The sequence below is a fragment of the Piliocolobus tephrosceles genome, chromosome 5 (genome assembly GCF_002776525.5).
Source record: "Piliocolobus tephrosceles isolate RC106 chromosome 5, ASM277652v3, whole genome shotgun sequence".
Taxonomy (NCBI): Eukaryota; Metazoa; Chordata; class Mammalia; order Primates; family Cercopithecidae; genus Piliocolobus; species Piliocolobus tephrosceles.
The window spans coordinates 92,142,903-92,165,383 of record NC_045438.1 but is presented as its reverse complement, the minus strand read 5'-3'; the positions used below and the strand labels follow the sequence as shown (position 1 = coordinate 92,165,383).

The 22,481-nt window shown below is 36.5% G+C and overlaps 1 protein-coding gene across 3 annotated transcripts in view; it reads left to right on the top strand.

The window, feature by feature from the left end:
• The window catches only part of BCKDHB (branched chain keto acid dehydrogenase E1 subunit beta), a 256,098-nt gene that overhangs the window by 56,178 nt on the left and 177,439 nt on the right, over positions 1–22,481 (top strand). For all 3 annotated transcript variants that reach the window (XM_026454545.1, XM_026454544.1, XM_026454543.1), the window contains exons 4-6: positions 335–468; positions 1,172–1,327; positions 3,562–3,670. In XM_026454545.1, the coding sequence (XP_026310330.1) occupies positions 335–468; positions 1,172–1,327; positions 3,562–3,670 (399 nt within the window). The remainder of the gene's footprint in view (positions 1–334; positions 469–1,171; positions 1,328–3,561; positions 3,671–22,481) is intronic.

Below are 22,481 nucleotides of genomic sequence, written 5' to 3'. Positions count from 1 at the left end.
TTCATTGAAACATTAGATTACTTACAATTAATATAATTATTAATTGGATTTAAATAATTCACCTTTTTTTTTTTTTTAATAGAGTCAGGATTTCACTATGTTGGGCAGGTTGGTCTTGAACTCCTGGCCTCAAGTAATCTTCTTGCCTTGGCCTCCCAAAGTGCTAGGATTACAGGTGTGAGCCACTGTGGCCAGCCATACTCTTTATTTTCTGTTTCCTCTACCTGTTCTATACTTTTCCATCCCATTATTAATTTACTGAATTTTTGAATGTATTATGCATGACATTACTCTCATTTGCCACATTAACCTTTATTTTCTTTTCTATTTTAAGGAAAAGATAGAGTTTTTAATACCCCATTGTGTGAACAAGGAATTGTTGGATTTGGAATCGGAATTGCCGTCACTGGAGCTACTGCCATTGCAGAAATTCAGTTTGCAGATTATATTTTCCCTGCATTTGATCAGGTAAGTGAATGAATATTTCTAAGGTTGTTCAGTCCATGAAATACTGAAGTATTGCCACTACCCTTCCGCCCGCCCTTACCTGCATTCTAGGAACATTTTATTACCCTTTTACTAATGTATTAGAATTGTAATTTTGTTATGAGCATCTATTTAAAGATCTAATAGAATAGTTTAAGCAAATAGATTGAGGTTGGGTGAAGTGGCTCACATCTGCAATCCCAGCACTTTGGGAGGCCAGGGTGGGAGGATCACTTGAGACCAAGAGTTCAAGACCAGCCTGGGCAACATAATGATAATGAGAACCCATATCTACAAAAACTACAAAAATTAGCCTGGTGTGTTGGCACATACCTTTCATCCCAGTTACTCTGGAGGCTGAGGCAGGAGGATAACTTAAGCCCAGGAGTCTGAGGCTACATTGAATTGTGATCACGGCATTGCACTCCCTGGGCGACAGAACGAGACCGTTTCTCAAAAAGAAAGAGAGAAAGAAGGAGAGAGAGAGGGGAGAGGGGAGAGAGGAAAGAAGAGAGGAAGGGAAAGACGAGACCCTGTCTCGAAAAGAAAGAAGGGAAGGAAAGAATGGAAAGACAAGACCCTATCTCAAAAAGGAAGGAAGGAAGGAGGGAGGGCGGAAGAAAAGAAGGAGATCGGAAGGGAAGGACTCTTTGTGCCATGCCCATTCTTTCTTTCTGCCCCTCAGATTGTTAATGAAGCTGCCAAGTATCGCTATCGCTCTGGGGATCTTTTTAACTGTGGAAGCCTCACTATCCGGTCCCCTTGGGGCTGTGTTGGCCATGGGGCTCTCTATCATTCTCAGAGTCCTGAAGCATTTTTTGCCCATTGCCCAGGAATCAAGGTATGTTCATTTATGTACTTTATTTGATTTCTATTTGATGTTTCCATTTTGGTTCATTCTATTAATATCTATGCTTATCTAGAGGAAAGAAAACAAACAGGATTCTTGGAATTTATGTGAACTTAACTGTACTTAAGAAAGGGAGGTTAGCAGTTCTTTTAAGTATGCTATCCAATGTCCAGTTTTACAGAAAGTTCTTTTTGAAGGAGGACTGGTTTTATAAACTCTGGCATTAATTAATTTTATAGACTTCAAAGAGTAAGACCAAGAACACAGTTGGTTTACCTCCCCTCTCTTTCAAAGCTTTATATTTCTCTCTAACTTAAGTCTTTCTCACTTAACTGATGATGGGGTGATTTTAATAAATTTCTGTTAATCTATATTTACCTCAAAGTCAGAGAGATAAGACTTTTGCTTTTAATCTATTTCTTACTTGTTGAAAGACTTGAGAGAAGACTGTTACCTAGATTTTTTTTTTTTTCTGTTTAAAGTAAGGTAATACTTGCTCAACCAATTAATTATGAAGCATCTCCTTTTTATTGTCTGTCCTTCACAAAAGCTTAGGTCTTTTGATGGCAAAAATATTTTGAGTATGTTAAGTCTTACTTTTTTATATTATCTTTTCTGTTTCTGTTTATTGAGTAAGCTTTTCAGGGGATCATTATAGAAATCCATAGATGTGTGAATCCAGAGATGTATATTTGTTTTTTGACCACATGAATTGATTGTGAGCATGTGTCAGTGTTTTATTCTTATTTTCTTATTTGTTTTTTTCTGCCAGATCAAAGGTATAAGCTTATCTTAGTTGAGTAGATGCTGCCTGATTTTTTAATGTGAGCTAGAAGTTGTAGAGTGGGAAAGAAGCCATGTGCGAGGCAAGTTATTTTTGTGCTTGAGCTAAACATTAATTCACATTTAATATTTAAAACATTATATTGTTTTTAAGAAGAGATCTTTTCTGTCTGTCCCCTACCTTCTCTTTTCCCCCTTCATTTTCTTTCTTCCTTTTCCTTTTTCCTTTTTTCTTCAGCTGAAATGGAAATATACGTAAAGTATAAAAGGCTAATATGAAGAAAGCAGATGAAGGGAAATTAAAAAGTAGGAACATAAGATAAGGACATTGTGTGATGTGGTTATTAATGTGTTCAGAGATCCATTTACAGAAAATAAAATAGTGACATTTTTGCTGCTCTTTTGTTTTTAAAATAAAACCCTTCAATAAAAATGGCATAAAAATGGCTTTGAAAGCCAAATATAGTTTGCCTCAGGGAATCTTGAGTCTTTGTGATAAGTTCAGGTTTATTTGAATGACTCTTCCTGTATAATATTTGTCTTTAGACAATTATTTTATAATCATTTAAAATTAGGCAAAGTTTGTGATTTAAGGCAACAAGAGATAGAAGATAAGAGCTTGAGCTTTGGTATCAGTGGGAATTGGGTGAGACTCTCTTATCAAGCAAGTAGTATGATCTTAGGCAAGCTACTCGTTCTCTCTTAACCTCGGTGTCTGTTTCTAAAATGAGGAAAATTATAATAGCTACCTAGTGGGGTTGCTATGAACAGATGAATTAATTCATAGAGTGCTTGGCCAAGTTTACACATGTACTTCCTGTTGTCATTATCATCTTCCTCGTCATCACCCTCATTCTCAAGAAGGTCCTGGAGGCCTTTCCTGGGAGTGGAAGTGTGGACTATCCACACTTTTCTTTTTGCTTTGCTATGACTGGACACTATGGTGCCTGGATCAAAAAACTCAGTGGATTAATTTTTCACTTATGAAATGAAGACCATATTTTTTTTCGTGGGAAAGAAGCAGATTTTGACATGTTAAAACTGGAGAAGAGAGTTGCATGTACTTTGAAAGTAGAAGCAGATTATTAGTAGAAGAGATTTCTTTATAGATAAACACAGGTAGATATTAACAATATTACAGTTTGTGCTTTGATGAATGATCTTTGCATATTCTTTTTACTTTTTTATGTAGGCAAGTTCAGCTTCTTAAGAGAAGAGTAGTATCTTAGTTAACAGAACATGGTAGGCATCTGATAAATATCTCTTGAATAAGAGGCATTTTTATTTTTATATAATATAAACTTAAGTGATAATTAGGCTTAAAATACCTAATATCTATTTCTAATTAGTAACAATTGGTTATTTAAAATCAGCCCTTCTTAGAAGCGAGTTTATTGGGATATGTTTTTACTAAAATTGTCTTAAAAAATCTGTTTTTGCAGGTGGTTATACCCAGAAGCCCTTTCCAGGCCAAAGGACTTCTTTTGTCATGCATAGAGGATAAAAATCCTTGTATATTTTTTGAACCTAAAATACTTTACAGGGCAGCAGGTAAAGATTTTCTTTATTTTATATTTGTGAATATCTTTATATACTTTGTTTTTTTTTTATAGCTCCAAAAGTTGTATCTTTTTTTTCCAAATGGTTGATTTATATTTTCCTTGTAGAAAGAATCTTGATTTCTTTTTTGGTATTTAGTTTGTCCTCAGGTATAAATTTTGTTTGGGAAAAATTCATCTAGCCATTTTATATTTTGATTGTGGAAACAAAGAGGAATTGTGAAGGGGTAGCAACAATAAAGCGACTATGTTTAACTACATAGTAGGTGCTTAGGAAATATGGATTGAACAGAAAAGTAAATGTGCTCATTTTACTAAATAGTATATGTTTCCTTTTAACTAAAGTGATCATAAAGGTCTTCCGTCATTTAAATCAGGATACCTTTGATTGTGAAGGAGGTGCTGTTAACAATTATGTTGTGCTATCAGGTCTATGCTGGGATGACTGTGTAAAGCAAACTGAGATGTTTGGTCATCCTTTTTTTAGCTCAAAATCCTGATTTTATAAAAATACATCCGTGACTGCTAATTTCTTCACTGTAATGGACATTTTAAATAGCAAATGATTTGTTCTGTCTAAAGCATTTTAATCACTCCTGGAAGCTTCTTTCTCACTCTTCGCTATGGACCCATTCTCCCTACGCCAAAATCAGCCACTTTCTGATTATCGTCAGATTAGGTATACATGTTTTTGGGCTACATATAAATCCATGCATACTGCATATGTTCTTTTGTGTTTGCTTTCTTTTCCTTAACCTAATGCTTTTGAGAGTCATTCATGTTGCTTGTATCAGTAGTTTATTCACTTTGCATTGCTGAGTAGTAATCCGTTGTATGAATATCTACTGTTCATTTCTATTAAAATAATATTACAATTTTGTATAATATTAGAACGTTACTACTTAGTAAGGAACATTGTCATTATATTGGGTGAATATTCATTGTTCATTTCTATTACAATAATATCTTACAACTATGTACAATATTAGAACATTACTACTAAATAATGAACATTGTCATTACATCATGAATATTCATTGTTCATTGATAGTATTATTACTACTAAGTAATAACAATTTTTCTTGTTATTCTTATTTTTCTAAGTATTCTAGTCACTAGGGAAAGTAGCTTGCCCCTCTTCATCAAGCTAATTTTTTGTGAATAGCATTAGCATATTACAATTATGTTTCTGGAGCCAACCTGCCAATAAATGCTTCTTGGCTGTGGGGAAAAGAACACCCAAAAATCTGAGGCATGTACAGTATTGTTCAATAAGTAGCATTTCATTGTAGTAATAGATCACAGTTAATTCATGGCCCTTGCAACTGGGCTTCTGTTTCAATGTATCCATTCCCCTGTGATGAGTTTTTCAAAGTGGATATGTCATTTTACACTTTCGCTGGAGACTTTTCAGAGTTCCTGTTGCTCTTAAGTTTAGAAACAGATTTTAAATTGACTCTAGATTTATATGGACTCTATTATGGTCTGTATCCCATTATGTAATAAAAATGAATGTAAGAATTTAAAATTTAGAAGTGAATAGGAAAATATCAGTGATATATTGTAAATAGCTTTTTGATGAAAAGGATTTCTAATACTTTGAATATCCTGTGGCTGTTTTATTTATAATGCCAGCCAGCTGGTATAGCCAATCAGTAAAGAAATTTTGCAGTATTTAATAAATGGCGACTGAGTAAGAAACGTTTGAAAAAGTAATATTTACTTTGCTGCAAAATTTGAAACCAGAATTGGTCAGGCAAATAAATTTACAGGATTCCAGCTAAGAGAATGCGCTTGAAAAGTTTGTCCTAAGCTTGGTCGTGGGAGAGATTATGAAAGACCCTGATGAGGTTCAGTGTTCAAAAGGTTTCCAGAAGTTTCCCCAATAATTTAAGACCTTTTATTTATGGAATGGTATCTTAAACACATAAATACATTTATGAATTATATAATTCCATAAAGTTAGATATATTATGCTAATATAAGGCCTTAAGTAATATGGAAACTCATTTCTCTCTAATATAAATGTCTAAGTTGGCAGTCCAGGGCTAGTGTGATAGTTCCTTAGTCATCAAGGTACCAGGCCCCTTCTCTGTGGTTGCTGTGCTGTCTTCAACATACAGTTTTCAGTTCCTGGTCCTAGGTAGCTGTACCAGCTCCCAATGTCACATATGTATTTCAGCTACCAGGAAGGGGGAAGGAGGAAAGGAAAAGGTATTCTCCTTCTCTTTAAAGAATAACTTGAAGATTGCACGCATTGAATTTCACTTCCCACGGGTCACACCTGATCATATGGCCATGACCACACCTAACCACAGAAGAGGCTGAGAAAGCTAGTCTTTGGCTTAAGTGCCTAACTAAAAATTTAACTATTACACAATGACACGAAATGGATATTGAGGGACAACTACCAGTCTCTACCACAATTACTTGCATGGTTTCCAACAGAAGCTATAAATTTTAAGGAGGGGAAGAGATCTATTTGAAATAATTCAGCCGTTTACCCTTTGACTCATAAGTCCACTTCTAGGGATCCATTTTGGAGATACATTGGCAAAATTTTGAAGAAAATGTTATTGGTCACTGCAGTGCCCTTTAAATGAACAAGAACTGGAAACAACACATTTGCCCATCACTAGAGGTTTTTAGGTTAGTTGAATAAGCTAAGCTCCATCCATCTGATGGGTCACACTGCATTGTTTAAAGGAAGGAGACAGATCTCTTTATGTTTTGGTAACAGTCAGGGTTTGATTGGAGAAGCAAAACTAGAAGAAGCAAAATTGGAAGATACAGGAAATATATTCTAAGCATCTGACCGTTAGCAGCTGTAAAAACTAGTTAAACAGTCTAAGAAAGATTGTTGCTTCTGTGTTTGGTGCTATAACCTGAAGTCCACGGGGAAGACTGTGAGGAAGGGAAGATGGAAATAAAGTAGGGGGAAACAAGAACAAAATAGAACTTCCTACAATGGATTGGAACTTAGGTCCATCTCTCACCACCTCCAAGCCTTAGTGTAGGAAAAACGTTGGCTGCTAGGAGACCAGGTAGGCAGCTGTTTGAATAGCCTGTTTATGTGATGTCATGGAGAAGGCCTGAATTAGCAGAAGGAAATGGGTTAGACATTTTTTTAGATTATATGAAATATTTGGTGTCTAAATGAATTTAAGGAGGGGAAAGGAGAAGGAGGTGTTAAGAGTAAGTGTAGAATAAGATTTTCTTTTCTGGTATTAATGGAGGAATAGTAGATTAGATACCCTGAAATAAATGGTGTGTGATTGTGTGTGTGCTGATTTTAAATATATACTGAGCTGGCATGAAAATTAGAACTCTGCAGAGTTCAAAAGCAAAGTGGAGCTCAGAATGATAATATAAACAGATGATGGGAGAATTGATAAACTGGAAGATAAAACCAAAGCAATAGCCAGAATATAATCTAGAGAGAGAAAGAGAAAGGAAAGAGAGGTTGAATGTAGAGGGATACTGAGAAGGTCTAAGTACTTCTAAGGAAACACACGTGAGTGTATTTCCTAATAATATTCATCAGCAAAATGTCGCTGACAAAAAAGTGATTCCTTGGCATATTTTTGACACTTTGCCTCATCAGAACTAAACCAGTGCAGTAGGAAATATTTCAGGGAAGCATCAACTACTGCCTGCTTTTCCCTCCTGCAGTACTATCAAGGTAGAGATGTTATTTTCTCAAGTCTGGAGTAGTAGTCCATATATAATCTCTAAAATAAAGTGAGTAAAGGATACTAGGTAAAATGTTCCTTAGGAAGCTAAAGGTAGGCATCAGAAAGTTAACTTTGTCAACTTTAAAAAGAATTTACCTGTAGTGTGTAATTTTAATCTGCACCCATATCATTTATATTACTAAATCCTGTTTAAGAATGATTCACTTACAGAGGTAAACACAAGGCTTTTGCTTATGGTTGCAGTGCAGAGCTCTCACTCACTGGTTAATCTGGGCACCTCTGGGTTTCTTCTTTTCCTTGTAGAACATACTCTTTCCATGCTTACTGCCCTTATCTTACCCACTGTGGTTCTGAAGGGCTGACAGTCATCTTATTGACCTCCATGATCTCAGGACATGGCCATGTGCCTCAATCTCAGCCATTCTGATTTCTTTTCTGGGATTGTCTATAGTGGAGTCAGAATTTAACTTTCTATGGGTGGTTTGCCTGGGATGACGGGAAACTGGGGCTCCAAGTTACTTTTACTCCTTTAAACTTCCTTTGATTAGTAAGCTTCTTTCACATCTCTCCATTTAATCTCGTTTTTTTTTTTTTTTGTTTGAGACGGAGTCTCGCTCTGTCGCCCAGGCTGGAGTGTAGTGGCCGGATCTCAGCTCACTGCAAGCTCCGCCTCCCGGGTTCACGCCATTCTCCTGTCTCAGCTTCCCGAGTAGCTGGGACTACAGGCGCCCACCACCTCGCCCGGCTAGTTTTTTTTTTTTTGTATTTTTAGTAGAGACGGGGTTTCACCGTGTTAGCCAGGATGATCTTGATCTCCTGACCTCGTGATCTGCCCGTCTCGGCCTCCCAAAGTGCTGGGATTACAGGCTTGAGCCACGGCGCCTGGCCTTAATCTCATTTTAAGTTTAACATACTTTGAGTTTCAGTCTCCTGTAGATTTTACTAACATAATAGGTAATTTTGATGAATGCATGATCTTGGCTAGAGAAGAGATGCCTCTTTTAAGATGAAAATATCCTTCGTTAATAGCACAATAAACTGCAGCTGTCATGATTTAACATAGGTACTTCTTTTGTCTTAATAGTTGAAGTAGGAACCCCTTCTGTTTACTCATAATCATATTTCATAAGGTTGCTGAGAGGATTTAAGTGAGATTGTCCGTGTGTGTATCTGCCTAGTCTTTAAGTATGCTAGACACTGGGCTATCTTGTGTAGACATGGGGACTATGTCATTTAACCCTCACAACCAGCATATCGGGTGAATTCTGTCATTATCACCATTTTATAGATGAGGAACCTAAGGATTAGGGAAATTAGACAACTTGCCCAAAGTCACACAACCAGGATTGGGTATATTTAGGATAGATAGTGACTTTAAGAAACTTGCTCAAGCTCACAGAAATAATGAGTGATGGATTTAGGTTTTAAACCAAGACATTTTGACACCAGAGGCTGCTGTCTTTCTAACACTACATTATTTTGCATCTCACCTAATTATTATTGAATGGAGGACATAAATGAAATATAACTTCCTCCAGTGTTCTGGTTTCATGTCAGGAAATAGTTGTCTAGATTTTAAAAGTTTCCCACATAATTAAAATGATCTTATTTTTTATTTTTCAAAACAGAGTCTCCCTCTGTTGCCCAGGACGGTGTGCAGTGGTGTGATCACAGCTCACGGCACCCTCAACCTCCTGGGCTCAGGTGATTCAGCCTTTGAAGTAGCTGGGACCACGGGCATGTGCCACCATGCCTCGCTAATTTTCGTATTTGTCAATTTTTTGGGTTTTTGAGAAACTCCGTTTTTGAGTTTCTCCATGTTGCCCAGGCTGATAAAATGATCTACTTTTTAACTGAATGGAAATATATACAGTTGGCGCTTTTTATCTGTGGGTTACAGAGCCATAAGTTTAACCAACCACAGATTGAAAATATTTGAAAAAATAATTACACTGAACATGTACAGGCCTTTTTCTTGTCATTATTCTCTAAACAATACAGTATAGCAGCCATTTACATAGAATTTACATTGCATTAGGCATTGTAAGTAATCTAGATATGATTTTAAGGATAAGGAAGGTTGTGCATAGGTTCTATGCAAATCCTATGCCATTTAGATCAGGGATCGGAGCATCCATGAATTTTTGTATCTTCAAGAAGTCTTGAACCAATCCCCCCTGCATACCAAGGGATGACTGCACTGTTCATAGCCATGCCTTAAGGTAGTACATCCCTATGTAGTATATAGTCCAAGGTTTGAATATATATATTACATTAATTTCTCCATTGGCATAGGATTAATTTGCTTCTTTGAAAGTTATAAAAACTACATATCACAGTCTGGTCTGGTTACAGGTAGGGGGTTTGGGAACCTTTGCACCTTGTAATCATTAGTCATTAAGGGATCTAGTCATATGTCCCCAGATAGAGGCAAAGGCAGCTGGGAAATGTAGTCTTCCTGCGTTTGGGCGAGAAGAGATGAGGTCGTTTGGCACCTGTGCAGCATTGTGCCAGTCACAGCTCCTGTTGATCTCTCTGATTCCATCATTTCTGGGTCTGATCTCTCCGATTCCATCATTTCTGGGCCTGTGCTCATAAACTGCTCTCTGTGCAAACCTCTGTGCTGTGGTGACTCTCCCGCATGTCCAGCCTTTAGAAATGATTTCTTTCAATTTAGCCATTGACTTTATAAATTGTACAGATGAAAATGAAAATAAGTCATACATTCTTTATGCAGCAGTTTTCTTGAATTTTATTTCTCTTTAGTTTGAATATGCAATCAATATATATAAAACTTTAGGTTTCCTGAACGTGGAAGGAGAAAGTAACCTAATAATATTTTCAATTTCCTGATTATTTATTGTAATTATGACATTTGAGTGCAGTGAATCTTTTTAGAAATGTAAGAAGGACATTTAGAAAAGGTAGATAAGGCAGAACAATCTAGCTGGAGTAAAATGTACAAAATAGTGATGATTCAAAAAGAGAATGAGTCAGTGTGACATTATCACATATAAGCATCTTGTGAAGAAGATAATCTTTAATGTCTTTTGGACTTTTGATTTTACTTAATTGAATGACACATGACATCAGTGATAGCGAAGTAAATATGACTTTTATCTATGATTCTTCAAGTGGGAAATCAAGACAGACTAAAAGACTAAAATCCTTGTATTGTCTGTCTTGTTTCTAGGATTTCTGGATAATCCAAAAATAGGTAAAAATAAGACATAATGATATTGAGGAACTTTTTCAGCAGATGCACTAAATGTATATGAATTCATATATTTTGAAGAGAAGAACATTATTTAAAGTAATTTTTTAATGGTAGAAGACTTAAAATATTTTTGCCAAGTATCAGTGTACATAAAGAGAGAAATTAATATTTTGTATTTTACATTAAGCAGCTTAATTTGTGCAGGTTAGTATATTTAATACTAGGTACACTCACAAGAGTAAGTTGGATCCATTAATGGGAGAAATTGAATTCATTTGTTAGATTTTTGAATTAGTTTCCAAATTGAAATAATACTTGTACATAATTTAAAAAGTCAAAAAATAGCTTCTAATAAAAAATAGCAGTTCCTTACCTTACCCTTCACCAAATCCATGCATCTTTCCCCACAAGCAATAACTTTTTTTTTTAAATTATACTTTAAGTTCTACAGTACATGTGCACAACGTGCAGGTTTGTTACATATGTATACATGTACCATGTTGGTGTGCTGCACCCATTAACTTGTCATTTACATTAGGTATATCTCATAATGCTATCCCTCCCCTCTACCCCCTCCCCACAATAGGACCTGGTGTGTGATGCTCCCCTTCCTGTGTCCAAGTGATCTCATTGTTCAATTCCCACCTATGAGTGGGAACATGCGGTATTTGGTTTTCTGTTCTTACGACAGTTTGCTGAGAATGATGGTTTCCAGCTGCATCCATGTCCCTACAAAGGACACAAACTCATCCTTTTTCATGGCTGCATAGTATTCCATGGTGTATATGTGCCACATTTTCTTAATCCAGTCTGTCACAGATGGACATTTGGGTTGATTCCAAGTCTTTGCTATTGTGAATAGTGCCGCAATAAACATACATGTGCATGTGTCTTTATAGCAGCATGATTTATAATCCTTTGGGTATATCCCCAGTAATGGGATGGCTGGGTCATATGGTACATCTAGTTCTAGATCCTTGAGGAATCGCCATACTGTTTTCCATAATGGTTGAACTAGTTTACAATCCCACCAACAGTGTAAAAGTGTTCCTATTTCTCTACATCCTCTCCAACACCTGTTGTTTCCTGACTTTTTAATGATTGCCATTCTAACTGGTGTGAGATGGTATCTCATTGTGGTTTTGATTTGCATTTCTCTGGTGGCCAGTGATGATGAGCATTTTTTCATGTGTCTGTTGGCTATATGAATGTCTTCTTTTGAGAAATGTCTGTTGATATCCTTTGCTCACTTTTTGATGGGGTTATTTGTTTTTTTCTTGTAAATTTGTTTGAGTTCTTTGTAGGTTTTGGATATTAGCCCTTTGTCAGATGAGTAGATTGCAAAAATTTTCTCCCATTCTGTAGGTTGCCTGTTCACTCTGATGGTAGTTTCTTTTGCTGTGCAGAAGCTCTTTAGTTTAATTAGATCCCATTTGTCAATTTTGGCTTTTGCTGCCGTTGCTTTTGGTGTTTTAGACATGAAGTCCTTGCCCATGCCTATGTCCTGAATGATATTACCTAGATTTTCTTCTGGGGTTTTTATGGTTTTAGGTCTAACATTTAAGTCTCTAATCCATCTTGAATTAATTTTCATATAAGAAGTAAGGAAAGGATACAGTTTCAGCTTTCTACTTATGGCTAGCCATTCTTTCTTTTGACTTAGGATTGTCTTGGCAGTGCAGGGTCTTTTTTGGTTCCATATGAACTTTAAAGCAGTTTTTTCCAATTCTGTGAAGAAAGTCATTGGTAACTTAATGGGGATGGCATTGAATCTACAAATGACCTTGGGCAGTATGGCCATTTTCACAATATTGATTCTTCCTATCCATGAGCATGGTATGTTCTTCTATTTGTGTTCTTTTTTATTTCACTGAGCAGTGGTTTGTAGTTCTCCTTGAAGAGGTCCTTTACATTCCTTATAAGTTGGATTCCTAGGTATTTTATTCTCTTTGAAGCTATTGTGAATGGGGTTCATTCCTGATTTGGCTCTCTGTTTGGCTGTTACTGGTATATAAGAATGCTTGTGATTTTCGCACATTGATTTTATATCCTGAGACTTTGCTGAGGTTTCTTATCAGCTTAAGGAGATTTTGGGCTGAGACAATGGGGTTTTCTAAATATACAATCATGTCATCTGCAAACAGGGACAATTTGACTTCCTCTTTTCCTAACTGAATACCCTTGATTTCTTTCTCTTGCCTGATTGCCTTAGCCAGAACTTCCAACACTATGTTGAATAGGAGTGGTGAGAGAGGGCATCCCTGTCTTGTGCCAGTTTTCAAAGGGAATGCTTCCAATTTTTGCCCATTCAGTATGATATTGGCTGTGGGTTTGTCATAAATAGCTCTTATTATTTTGAGATACGTTCCATCAATACCGAATTTATTGAGCATTTTTAGCATGAAGGGCTGTTGAATTTTGTCAAAGGCCTTTTCTGCATCTATTGAGATAATCATGTGGTTTTTGTCTTTGGTTCTGTTTACGTGCTGGATTATGTTTATTGATTTGCGTATGTTGAACCAGCCTTGCATCCCAGGGATGAAGCCCACTGGATCATGGTGGATAAGCTTTTTGATGTGCTGCTGGATTCAGTTTGCCAGTATTTTGTTGAGGATTTTTGCATCGATGTTCATCAGGGATATTGGTCTAAAATTTTCTTTTGTTGTTGTATCTCTGCCAGGCTTTGGTGTCAGGATGATGTTGGCCTTGTAAAATGAGTTAGGGAGGATTCCCTCTTTTTCTATTGATTGGAATAGTTTCAGAAGGAATGGTACCAACTCCTCCTTGTATGTCTGGTAGAATTCGGCTGTGAATCTGTCTGGTCCTGGACTTTTTTTGGTTGGTAGGCTATTAATTATTCAGGCAACAACTTTTAAGTCTTTTAGTTGAAATAGTTGAACTCCAGACTTTAAGAAATGCATTTTATCTATAAATCATCCAATCTTAGGTATTCTGTCCTAGCAAAACAAAATGAACTAAGACAATTAGGTTTGCTAAATGTCAGCTGGATCTTTAACTACAACGAAGTAGTTTTGATACCCTCTTAAGCTTAATTTCTTCTTTTTAGATTAAAAATGTATACAATTGCTGAAAATCAGATAATTTTCTTTTGTTGTACACAATGTTATAATTAAGGCATTGGTTTACAATGGCTTACCTTATTTTCTTAAAAATATTTATTTTTCTCATTATAAAAGTAACACATACTCTATCTGTGAGCCATTGATGCTTAACAAGCCACTCATAAAACTTAGTGGCTAAGTCAACAACATTCTTTATATAGCTCATCTGTAGGTCAGCATTTAGACTGGGCACAGCTCAGCAATTCTGGTCTTGTCTTGGCTCCCTTATAGGTCTATAGGCAGTTGCAGGTCAGGTGTGGATTGGATTTGCTGATCTTAGTTGGGCTATTTCACCAGTTATGGCTGTTGGCTTTGGTCTATCTGTCTCTTTATCACCCTGTGGGCTAGCTCAAGCTTGTTCACCTGATGGAAGCAGAGGTTGTAAGGCCCTTGAAGCATAGGCTTGGAGTTGACATACTGCCACTTCTGCTATAGTATGTTGGCCAAAATAAGTCAGAAAGTCAGCCCAAGTTGAAGAGAAGGACAAATAGCATCTCTTCATGGGAAAAGATGCATACTCATATTGTGGAAGGATGTGAATACAGGGAGAGTTGGATTGTATCTATTGTTTAATCTTTTATATGTGTTTGTACTGAAAAGTACAAACAAAGATAAAGGGAACTCGTAAGTCCATCCTCTAACTACTGTTGAGTTTTTGTTGTATATACTGTAAGACTGTTTTATCTACACTTTTAAACGTATATTGTTAATCAATTTATTTCAGTTTCTATTTGATTACAATTCATGTTTGTTTATTTCATATTTATTCTTTTATGAAGTGATCAAGTAGATTTCTATTTCATTCTTAAAATTGCATGATAGCATTTATTGTAAATTTACAGTTCCAGATATCTAAAGCAAGCAGGACTTCAGCTAATAGGCAATTACTCTATTTTGTGATGAGAAGGCCCTGATTTAGTATTGAGTAGCAAGAAGAGTCAAAAGGTGTTTAGTCAACTGACAGTGCACTTGCCTTTGAATTTGTTTGTATATCTTCTGTGACTGACTTAATAAACTGAGCTATTCATGGAATAGGACCCAGTGGAATTTTCTTATACTGTGGTATATTCTGAATATTATTCACTTTTCAGGCTAAGTTTGACCATAAGCAGATACCTATTTTTGATCATTACCTTTAAGGTATTTACATTCTCAATGACTAAACTTAAGCTATGTGGTAGAGTGATTTATTTTTGTTCCTGAATAAAATTTTAATACCACGAATCATGTGCTTTCTTTGTAAAAAGTTCCAGCATCACAGAACTACATAGCATAATACAGTGAAAGTTCCCTTTCCCTACTGCCTCATTTTGAACTCCTTTCCTTAAGCCTTTTTCTGTGCCTTTATATTTACATACATGTGTGAATATATAGAACACATTTACTTCCATGTAAACAGATTTTGCGTGTGTAACATAAAAATATTGTGTTATAAACCTTGTTTTGTAACTTGCTTTGCAAATTATTTTCTATCCATTTAGTCAAGTATGTGAGTGTATAAAATGTACACACACAAATAATACAAATAAGAGCATGTTACAAATATTGTATAACTTGCTTTTCTTACCAGTATATTTTTGGTATATTTCTGTATCTATTCACATAGGCTTAGCTGGTTTTTATATTCATAAAACCATATTTGTTTTATAGTCATAAAATTTCTTTACGTGTACCTTCACATGTGTCCTTTCGCTATTATGGAACAATGAGTTATTTCTAAATTCTGGTTATTTTAAACAACGCTGAAGAAAACATCTCTGCTTATATGTATATGTGTATGTGGAAGAAGAAAATTATGCCTGTGTTCTTTATTGTAAAAACTCTACAACCTGTATCTCTTAATCCCTTTCTTACTTTCTCTAAGCCCCATATATTCAGTTTAGCCCTGAGTAATGCATGATTGATGAAGCCAGATGCTGTGTGTCTAAACAGCAGTTAATAAAAAAACTATGGAAGGATAGGGAATCATTGCCACAGGTACTGCAGGGAGGCAAGACTCAATAAAGTAACTATTTGTTACTGCAATCTAAAAATGAAAACAGGAAATACTTGTCAGACATTTAACTTGGTAATTGTAAGAGTGAAAACCTTGTGTTTTTATTCACTTGTATATCAGAATTTGCTGTTTTTTAATTAGAAGGGTTAATTTTTTAAGAGCAGTTTTAGGCTCACAGCAAAATTGAGAGAAAGACACAGAGATTTTCCACATACCTACTGACCTCAAACAAGCATAGCCTTCCCCATCGTCAACATCCCCATCAGAGTTGTACATTTTTTATAATTGACGACGTATGTTAACACATTGTCATCACTCAAAGTCCATGGTTTACATCAGTGTTCACTCTTAGTGTTGTACCTTCTATGGGTTCTATAATGACATGTATCTACCACTATAATATCTTGCAGAGTATTTCCACTGTCCTAGAAATTTTCTGTGCTTCATCTGTTTGTCTCCCCTCACTTCAACCCCTGGCAACCACTGGTATCTTTACTGTATCCATAGTTTCATCTTTTCCAGAATGTCATATAATTGGAATCATACAGTATGAAACCTTTTCAGATTGGCTTCCTTCACTAAGTAATACGTATTTAAGGTTCCTCTGTGTCTTTTCATGGCTTGATAACTCATTTCTATTTAATGCTGAATAATACTCCATTGTTTGGAAGTAACACAGTTTATTCATTCACCTGCAGAAAAGTATCTTGGTTGCTTCTAAGTTTTGACAGTTATGAATAAAGTTGCTATAAACATCCATGTGCAGTTTTTTGTGTGCAAATAAGTTTTCAACTTATTCATCTAGTAGTAATTGTTTTATAAATTTGGGAGCTCCAGTGTTAGGTGCATATTATTTAGGATTGTGATATTTTCCTGTTGGAGTAGTCCTTTTATCATTATGTAATATCCCTCTTTGACTTTTTAAATTGTTGTTGCTTTAAAGTCTGTTTTGTCTGAGAATACCTACTCCTGCTTGCTTTGGTTTCCATTTGCATGTAATATCTTTTTCCATCCCTTTATGTTAAGTTTATGTGAGTCCTTATGTGTTAAGTAAGTCTCTTGAAGACAGACAGTAGATACTTGGTTGGTGGATTTTTATTTATTCTGTATCTTTTAAGTGGAGCATTTAAGCCATATACATTTAACATTAGCATTGAGATATGAGGTACTGTTTTATTCATCATGTTGTTGCCTGAATACCTTTTTTTTTTTAAGTTATCTTTTTTTTTTATAGGCCTTGTGAGATTTATAATTTAGGGAGGTTCTATTTTGGTATATTTCAAGGTGTTGTTTCAAGATTTAGAACTCCTTTTAGAAGTTCTTGTGGTGCTGGCTTGGTAGTGAAGAATTCTTTCAGCATTTGTTTATCTGAAAAAGACTTTATCTCTCCTCCATTTATGAAGGTTAGTTTTACTGGATACAAAATTGTTGACTGATAATTATTTTGTTTAAGGAGGCTAAAGATAGGACCCCAATCCTTCTTGGCTTGTAGGGTTTCCACTGAGAAATCTTCTGTTATTCTGAGAGGTTTTCCTTTATAGGTTACCTGATGCTTTTGCCTTACAACTCTTAAGATTCTTTCCTTTGTCTCGGCTTTAGATAACTTGATGACCATATGCCTAGGAGATGATCTTTTTGCAAGGAATTTCCCAGGTGTTCTTTGAGCTTTTTATATTTGAATGTCTAGATCTCTAGCAAGGACAGGGAAGTTTTTCTCTATGATCCCCTCAAATAAGTTTTCTGAACTTTTAGATTTTTCTTCTTCCTCAGGAATACCAATTATTCTTAGGTTTGGTCGTTTAACATAATCTCAGATTTCTTGGAGGCTTTGTTCATTTTTCTTTGTCTTTCGGTTAATTCATAAGCCTTGTCTTTTTGCTCTGAAGTTCTTTCTTCTACTTGTTCTAGTCTGTTGTTGAAACCTTGCAGTGTATTTTTTTGTTTCTCTATGTGTGTCTTTCATTTTCAGAACTTGTGGCTGTTTTTTTCTTTATGATATTTATTTATCTGTATACCTTTTCATCCATATCCTGCATTGGTTTTTTAAAAAATTTTCTTTAAGTTTTTTTTTTTTTTTTTTTTTTTTTTACCTTTTCTGGTACCTCCTCGAGTACCTTAATAATCAACCTTCTGAATTCCTTATTTGGCAATCAGAGATTTTTTTCTTCATTTGGATCTATTGTTGGAGAGTGAGTGTGATCTTTTTGGGGTGTTAAAGAACCTTATTTTGCCATATTACCATAATTACTTTTCTGGTTCCTTCTCATTTTGGTAGACTGTTTCAGTGGAAAGATCTGGAACTCAAGGGCTGCTGTTCAGATTCTTTTCTCCCATAGGCCGATCCCTTGATGTGATGCTTTCCCCTTCACCTGGAGATGGGGCTTCTGGAGAGAGCTGGACTGCAGTGATTGTTACTGTATTTCTTGCTTTAGCCACCCAGTGGGGCTACTGGTCTCTGGGCTGATGCTGGGGAATGTCTGCAAAGAGTCCTGTGAGGTGATCTGTCTTCATATCTCCTAGCTGTGGATGCCAGCACTTGCTCCAGTATAGGTGGCAAGGGAGTTAAGTGTACTCTATGACAGTCCTTGGTTGTCATTTTGTTTCGTGTGTTGGTTTTTTCGAATGCTGGTTATGCCAGCAGTGAAGTTGTTATGTGGCCAGACTTAGAACCTCTGGTTAGCCAGGATGTTGTAGATGGTGGAATTAGCTGTTTTCTCCTTTTTGGAGCAGGATTATTCTGTTATGTCCTGAGTTTGTTGGCCTCTAGCCAGGAGCTGGTGCTTTTAAGAGAATGCCAGCTGTGGTAGTAGAAGGGGGGATATAAGCTTGTTCTTCGTTGGCCAGGATGAGTACTTGGGTTCTCAGGCAATGGATGGGGCCCTGGGTGGGGCCCTAGAGTTCTCAAGAGTTTATGTATTTTGGCTTGGGCTACCAGGGTGGGTAGTGAAAACCCATCAGGTGGGGGCAGGCCTAGGCAGGTCTGAGCTCAGACTCTCCTTGAGCAGGGCTTGCCGAGGCCACTGTGGGTGATGGGGTGTAGTTCTCAGGCCAATAGATTTATGTTCCAGGGGCATTATGGCTGCCTCTGCTGTGTCATACTGGTCACCAGGGAAGGAGGGGAAGCCGGCAGTGACAGTCCTCACCCAGCTCCCATGCAGCAAGCAAGGTCAGTCTTACTCCTGCCATGTCCCACCAACAGCACACGTTTATATTCAGGCAGCTGGGGAACAGGAAAAGATCTTGCCCTGGACTACAAGCCTTCCTGCTGAGAAAACAAGCAGGGCTCTCAGGCCTTGCCCTTTTCCATCTGCCTGCACCATCAGCTGTGGCTTCTGTGCTTTTATCTGCAAGTTGTATCTGCACTTCCTGTTTGCCCCCGGACTCTGCTCAGGAAAATTTGTACTCAGTTGAAAGTATTATGAAGTTCAGCTAGAAGCTTCTTTTAACTTATGCCCGCTCCTCCCTAGTTCCACTGGCTGTCTTCCCTAAGGACCCCTGTGAGATAAGTCAGGGATGGCTTTCTCTGGTTTGAGCTGGGGACTGGGAGTGCCTACAGGGCGCTTCCCGCTCCTTCTTCCACTTTGATATTTCACTTGGCTGCCTAAATCCATTTTAACTTCAGATGAGGTTAAATTCTTCTCCTGTGATCTGGATTTTTAGGTTCCCCAGTGGGGATGTCTGTTCCGAGGCAGACGTTTCCCCCACTCACACCTTGGGAACTCACAGTTTTCCAGCTGTCTCATGGAGTTTGCAGTGTCAGGCTACTTCTTTCAAAGGGTCAGTAAATTGTTTTGGTTTTCCTGGTGGGTTCTTGAGGTGGTTCTTGGAGGAAAAGTTCACAGTGTGAGTCTCCACACACTGTTCTGTCTGTCCACATGGGAACTACATGTTAGTTCTGTCTTGTATCCACCATTTTCTCCGTGTTGGTAATTTAGATCTTTGTATTTCCTCTAGCTTTTAAAATTTTAGTAGTATAAAATTTTCTTTGCAGTATCATTTGAATTTTGAATGTGTTAATACATGTATTTAGAATCATGTCTGACACATAGTAAATACTTAATAAATGTTAATGTTGTTAAAAGTTGTTGCTATTATTCTCATATAAAAATCTCCAATGATTTATTTTAATATTAACTCTTAAACTAAGCTTTTATTCAGAATGTTGGGGCATGAGAACTAATTAGAAGAAGTATTCTAACTCAGTAGAGAGGTAGGGGTAAGGGTCTGTAGAACATTAGCAAGCAGGGTCAGCTGATATTTAGCTAGTTTCAGGGTTAGTCTAAAACTACCAACAGAGTAAACAGACAACCTATAGAAAGGGAGAAAATATTTGCAAACTATGCATCTGACAAAGGTCTAATATCCAGAATCTATGAGGAACTTAAACAAATTTACAAGCCAAAAACAACCCCAACTAAGAAAGTGGGCACAGGACATGAACAGACACTTTTCAGAAGAAAAACAATCATGTAGCCAACAAGCATATGAGAAAATGCTCAACATCGCACATCATTAGAGAAATGCAAATCAAAACCACAATGAGATACCATCTCACACCAGTCAGAATAGCTATTATTAAAAAGTCAGAAATTAAGAGATACTGGTGAAGTTCTGGAGAAAAGGGAACATTTATACACTGCTGGTGGAAATGTCAACTGGTTCAGCCATTGTGGAAAGCAGTTTTATGTTTTCTCAAAGAACTTGAAAAAGAATTACAATTCAACCCAGCAATCCCATTATTTAATATATACCCAAAGGAATATAAATCATTTTACCATAAAGGCACATGCATGTTTATATTCATTGCAGCACTATTCACAATAGCAAAGACATAAAATCAACTTAAATGCCCATCAATGATAGACTGGGTAAAGAAAATGTAGTGTATATATACACCGTGGAAAACTATACAGCCATAAAAAAGAATGAGATCATGTCCTTTGCAGGAACATGGATGGAGCTGGAGGCCATTATCCTTAGCAAACTAACGCATGAACAGAAAATCAAATACCACATGTTCTCACTTGTAAGTGGAAGGTAGACATTGAGTATACACAGAAAAGCGGACAACAGATACTGAGGGTGTGCTTAAGGGTGGAGGGTGGAAGGAGGGGTGAGGATCAGAATAATACCTATCACTGAGGTTGGTGGATCGCTTGAGCCAACGGTTCGAGACCAGCCTGGACAACATGGTGAGACCTCCGTCTCTACAAAAAAAAATACAAAAATTAGCCGGGCTTGGTGGTGTGCTCCTGTAGTGCCAGATTCTTGCGAGGTTGAGATGGGAAGATCAGTTGAGCCTGGGAGGTGGAGATTGCAAGTGAGCCGAGATTGCACCACTGTACTCCAGCCTGGATGACAGGGTAAGACCCTGTCTTAAAAAACCCTCCAAAACCCCAAAACCCAAAAAACAAACTACCAATCACTTACTATGCTTATTACCTGGGTGATGAAATAATTTGTACATCAAGCACCCCTGACATGCAGTTTACCTATATGGCAAACCTGCACATGTACCCTTGAACATAAAATAAAAATAAAAATAAGTTTTCTGAAAAGGGAGGAATTGTTTTTGCAGTTTAGTAGCCATTGATGGGGTGGTTCAGATTTAGCAAGAGAGGTGGATAGAAACAGTTGCTGGGTCTATGGTCATATGAGGGCCACTGTGGTACATTTTTAGTCTTTCTGGGACTTTCACAGATTATTTAGGATTATTTACAACATATTCTAACATATTTGTGAGTGTATTTTATCATTTTAAATCAAGCCATAATCTTCCACTTTTTGGCTACAGCCCATTCCTAATGTGTTTCTCAGAATGTGTGCAAAATCAAATATCTGGAAGTCAAATATTTACTTACATTTAATAAATAGATTTCCTTACCAAGAGAGCTAAAATAAAATTCTGTTTAAACTTCACCTTTTATACATGGTTGTCAGTGATATAGTTTCCAACATTTTATATATATCTTTAATTTTTTTCCTTTTGAATTCATCAATTCAAGTGACTTAAATGCACTGAGCATCCAGCTGAGGTTAAAAATTTACTGTGTGCAACATAGCAAGTGATTTCTTACTTGCCTCCAATTTTACAATATTCTCTTTGCTGATAAGAGTGTTTTCACTTTTCTGTTGTTTACTTATAAAGTATTAAGGGCAAATAAGAATTGTAATAGTATAGAAACATTGCTATACAGGCAGTGACATTAACAATGCCAAAACTGAACACTTGACTAGCGGAAAGAGTGTTGAGCTTCCATTCTTATAGCTAGCTTACCTTCAGAATTCAAATTTAGAATAAAAGGCATATAATAAGCCCTTTAGGAGTTTTCATCTACACTATATATATAAGAGTGTGTTGAGCATAAGTTGAAAATATGAAAATTTAGGTCTGCCTATACTTAGAGACAGATAGGTGGAAAACACTAAACTCTTAAGGCCATTAGGTGTTTAGTAATTTTCATGTATATTTACTTTTTAAAGCTAGAAATAAAGTTGTAGGCTTATAAAAATTACAGTAGAGAAATTTTTCTCAGTGATATATAATAATTTAGAACATTTATTAATTTTATTAATGCTCTTTCAGCATCTCTCCGTGTTGAACTTGAATTTATGAATTCTAGCTAATTTATATATCTCTAGCACTGAATATAGCTAGGGTATGAAGTGATTAATATTGGACTACAAATCACAGTTTCTGGCTATATAAGTAAACTTGGAGTTCTTCATTTTTTGTAGTATTAGTCCATGATTTAATATGAAGGAATTTATGT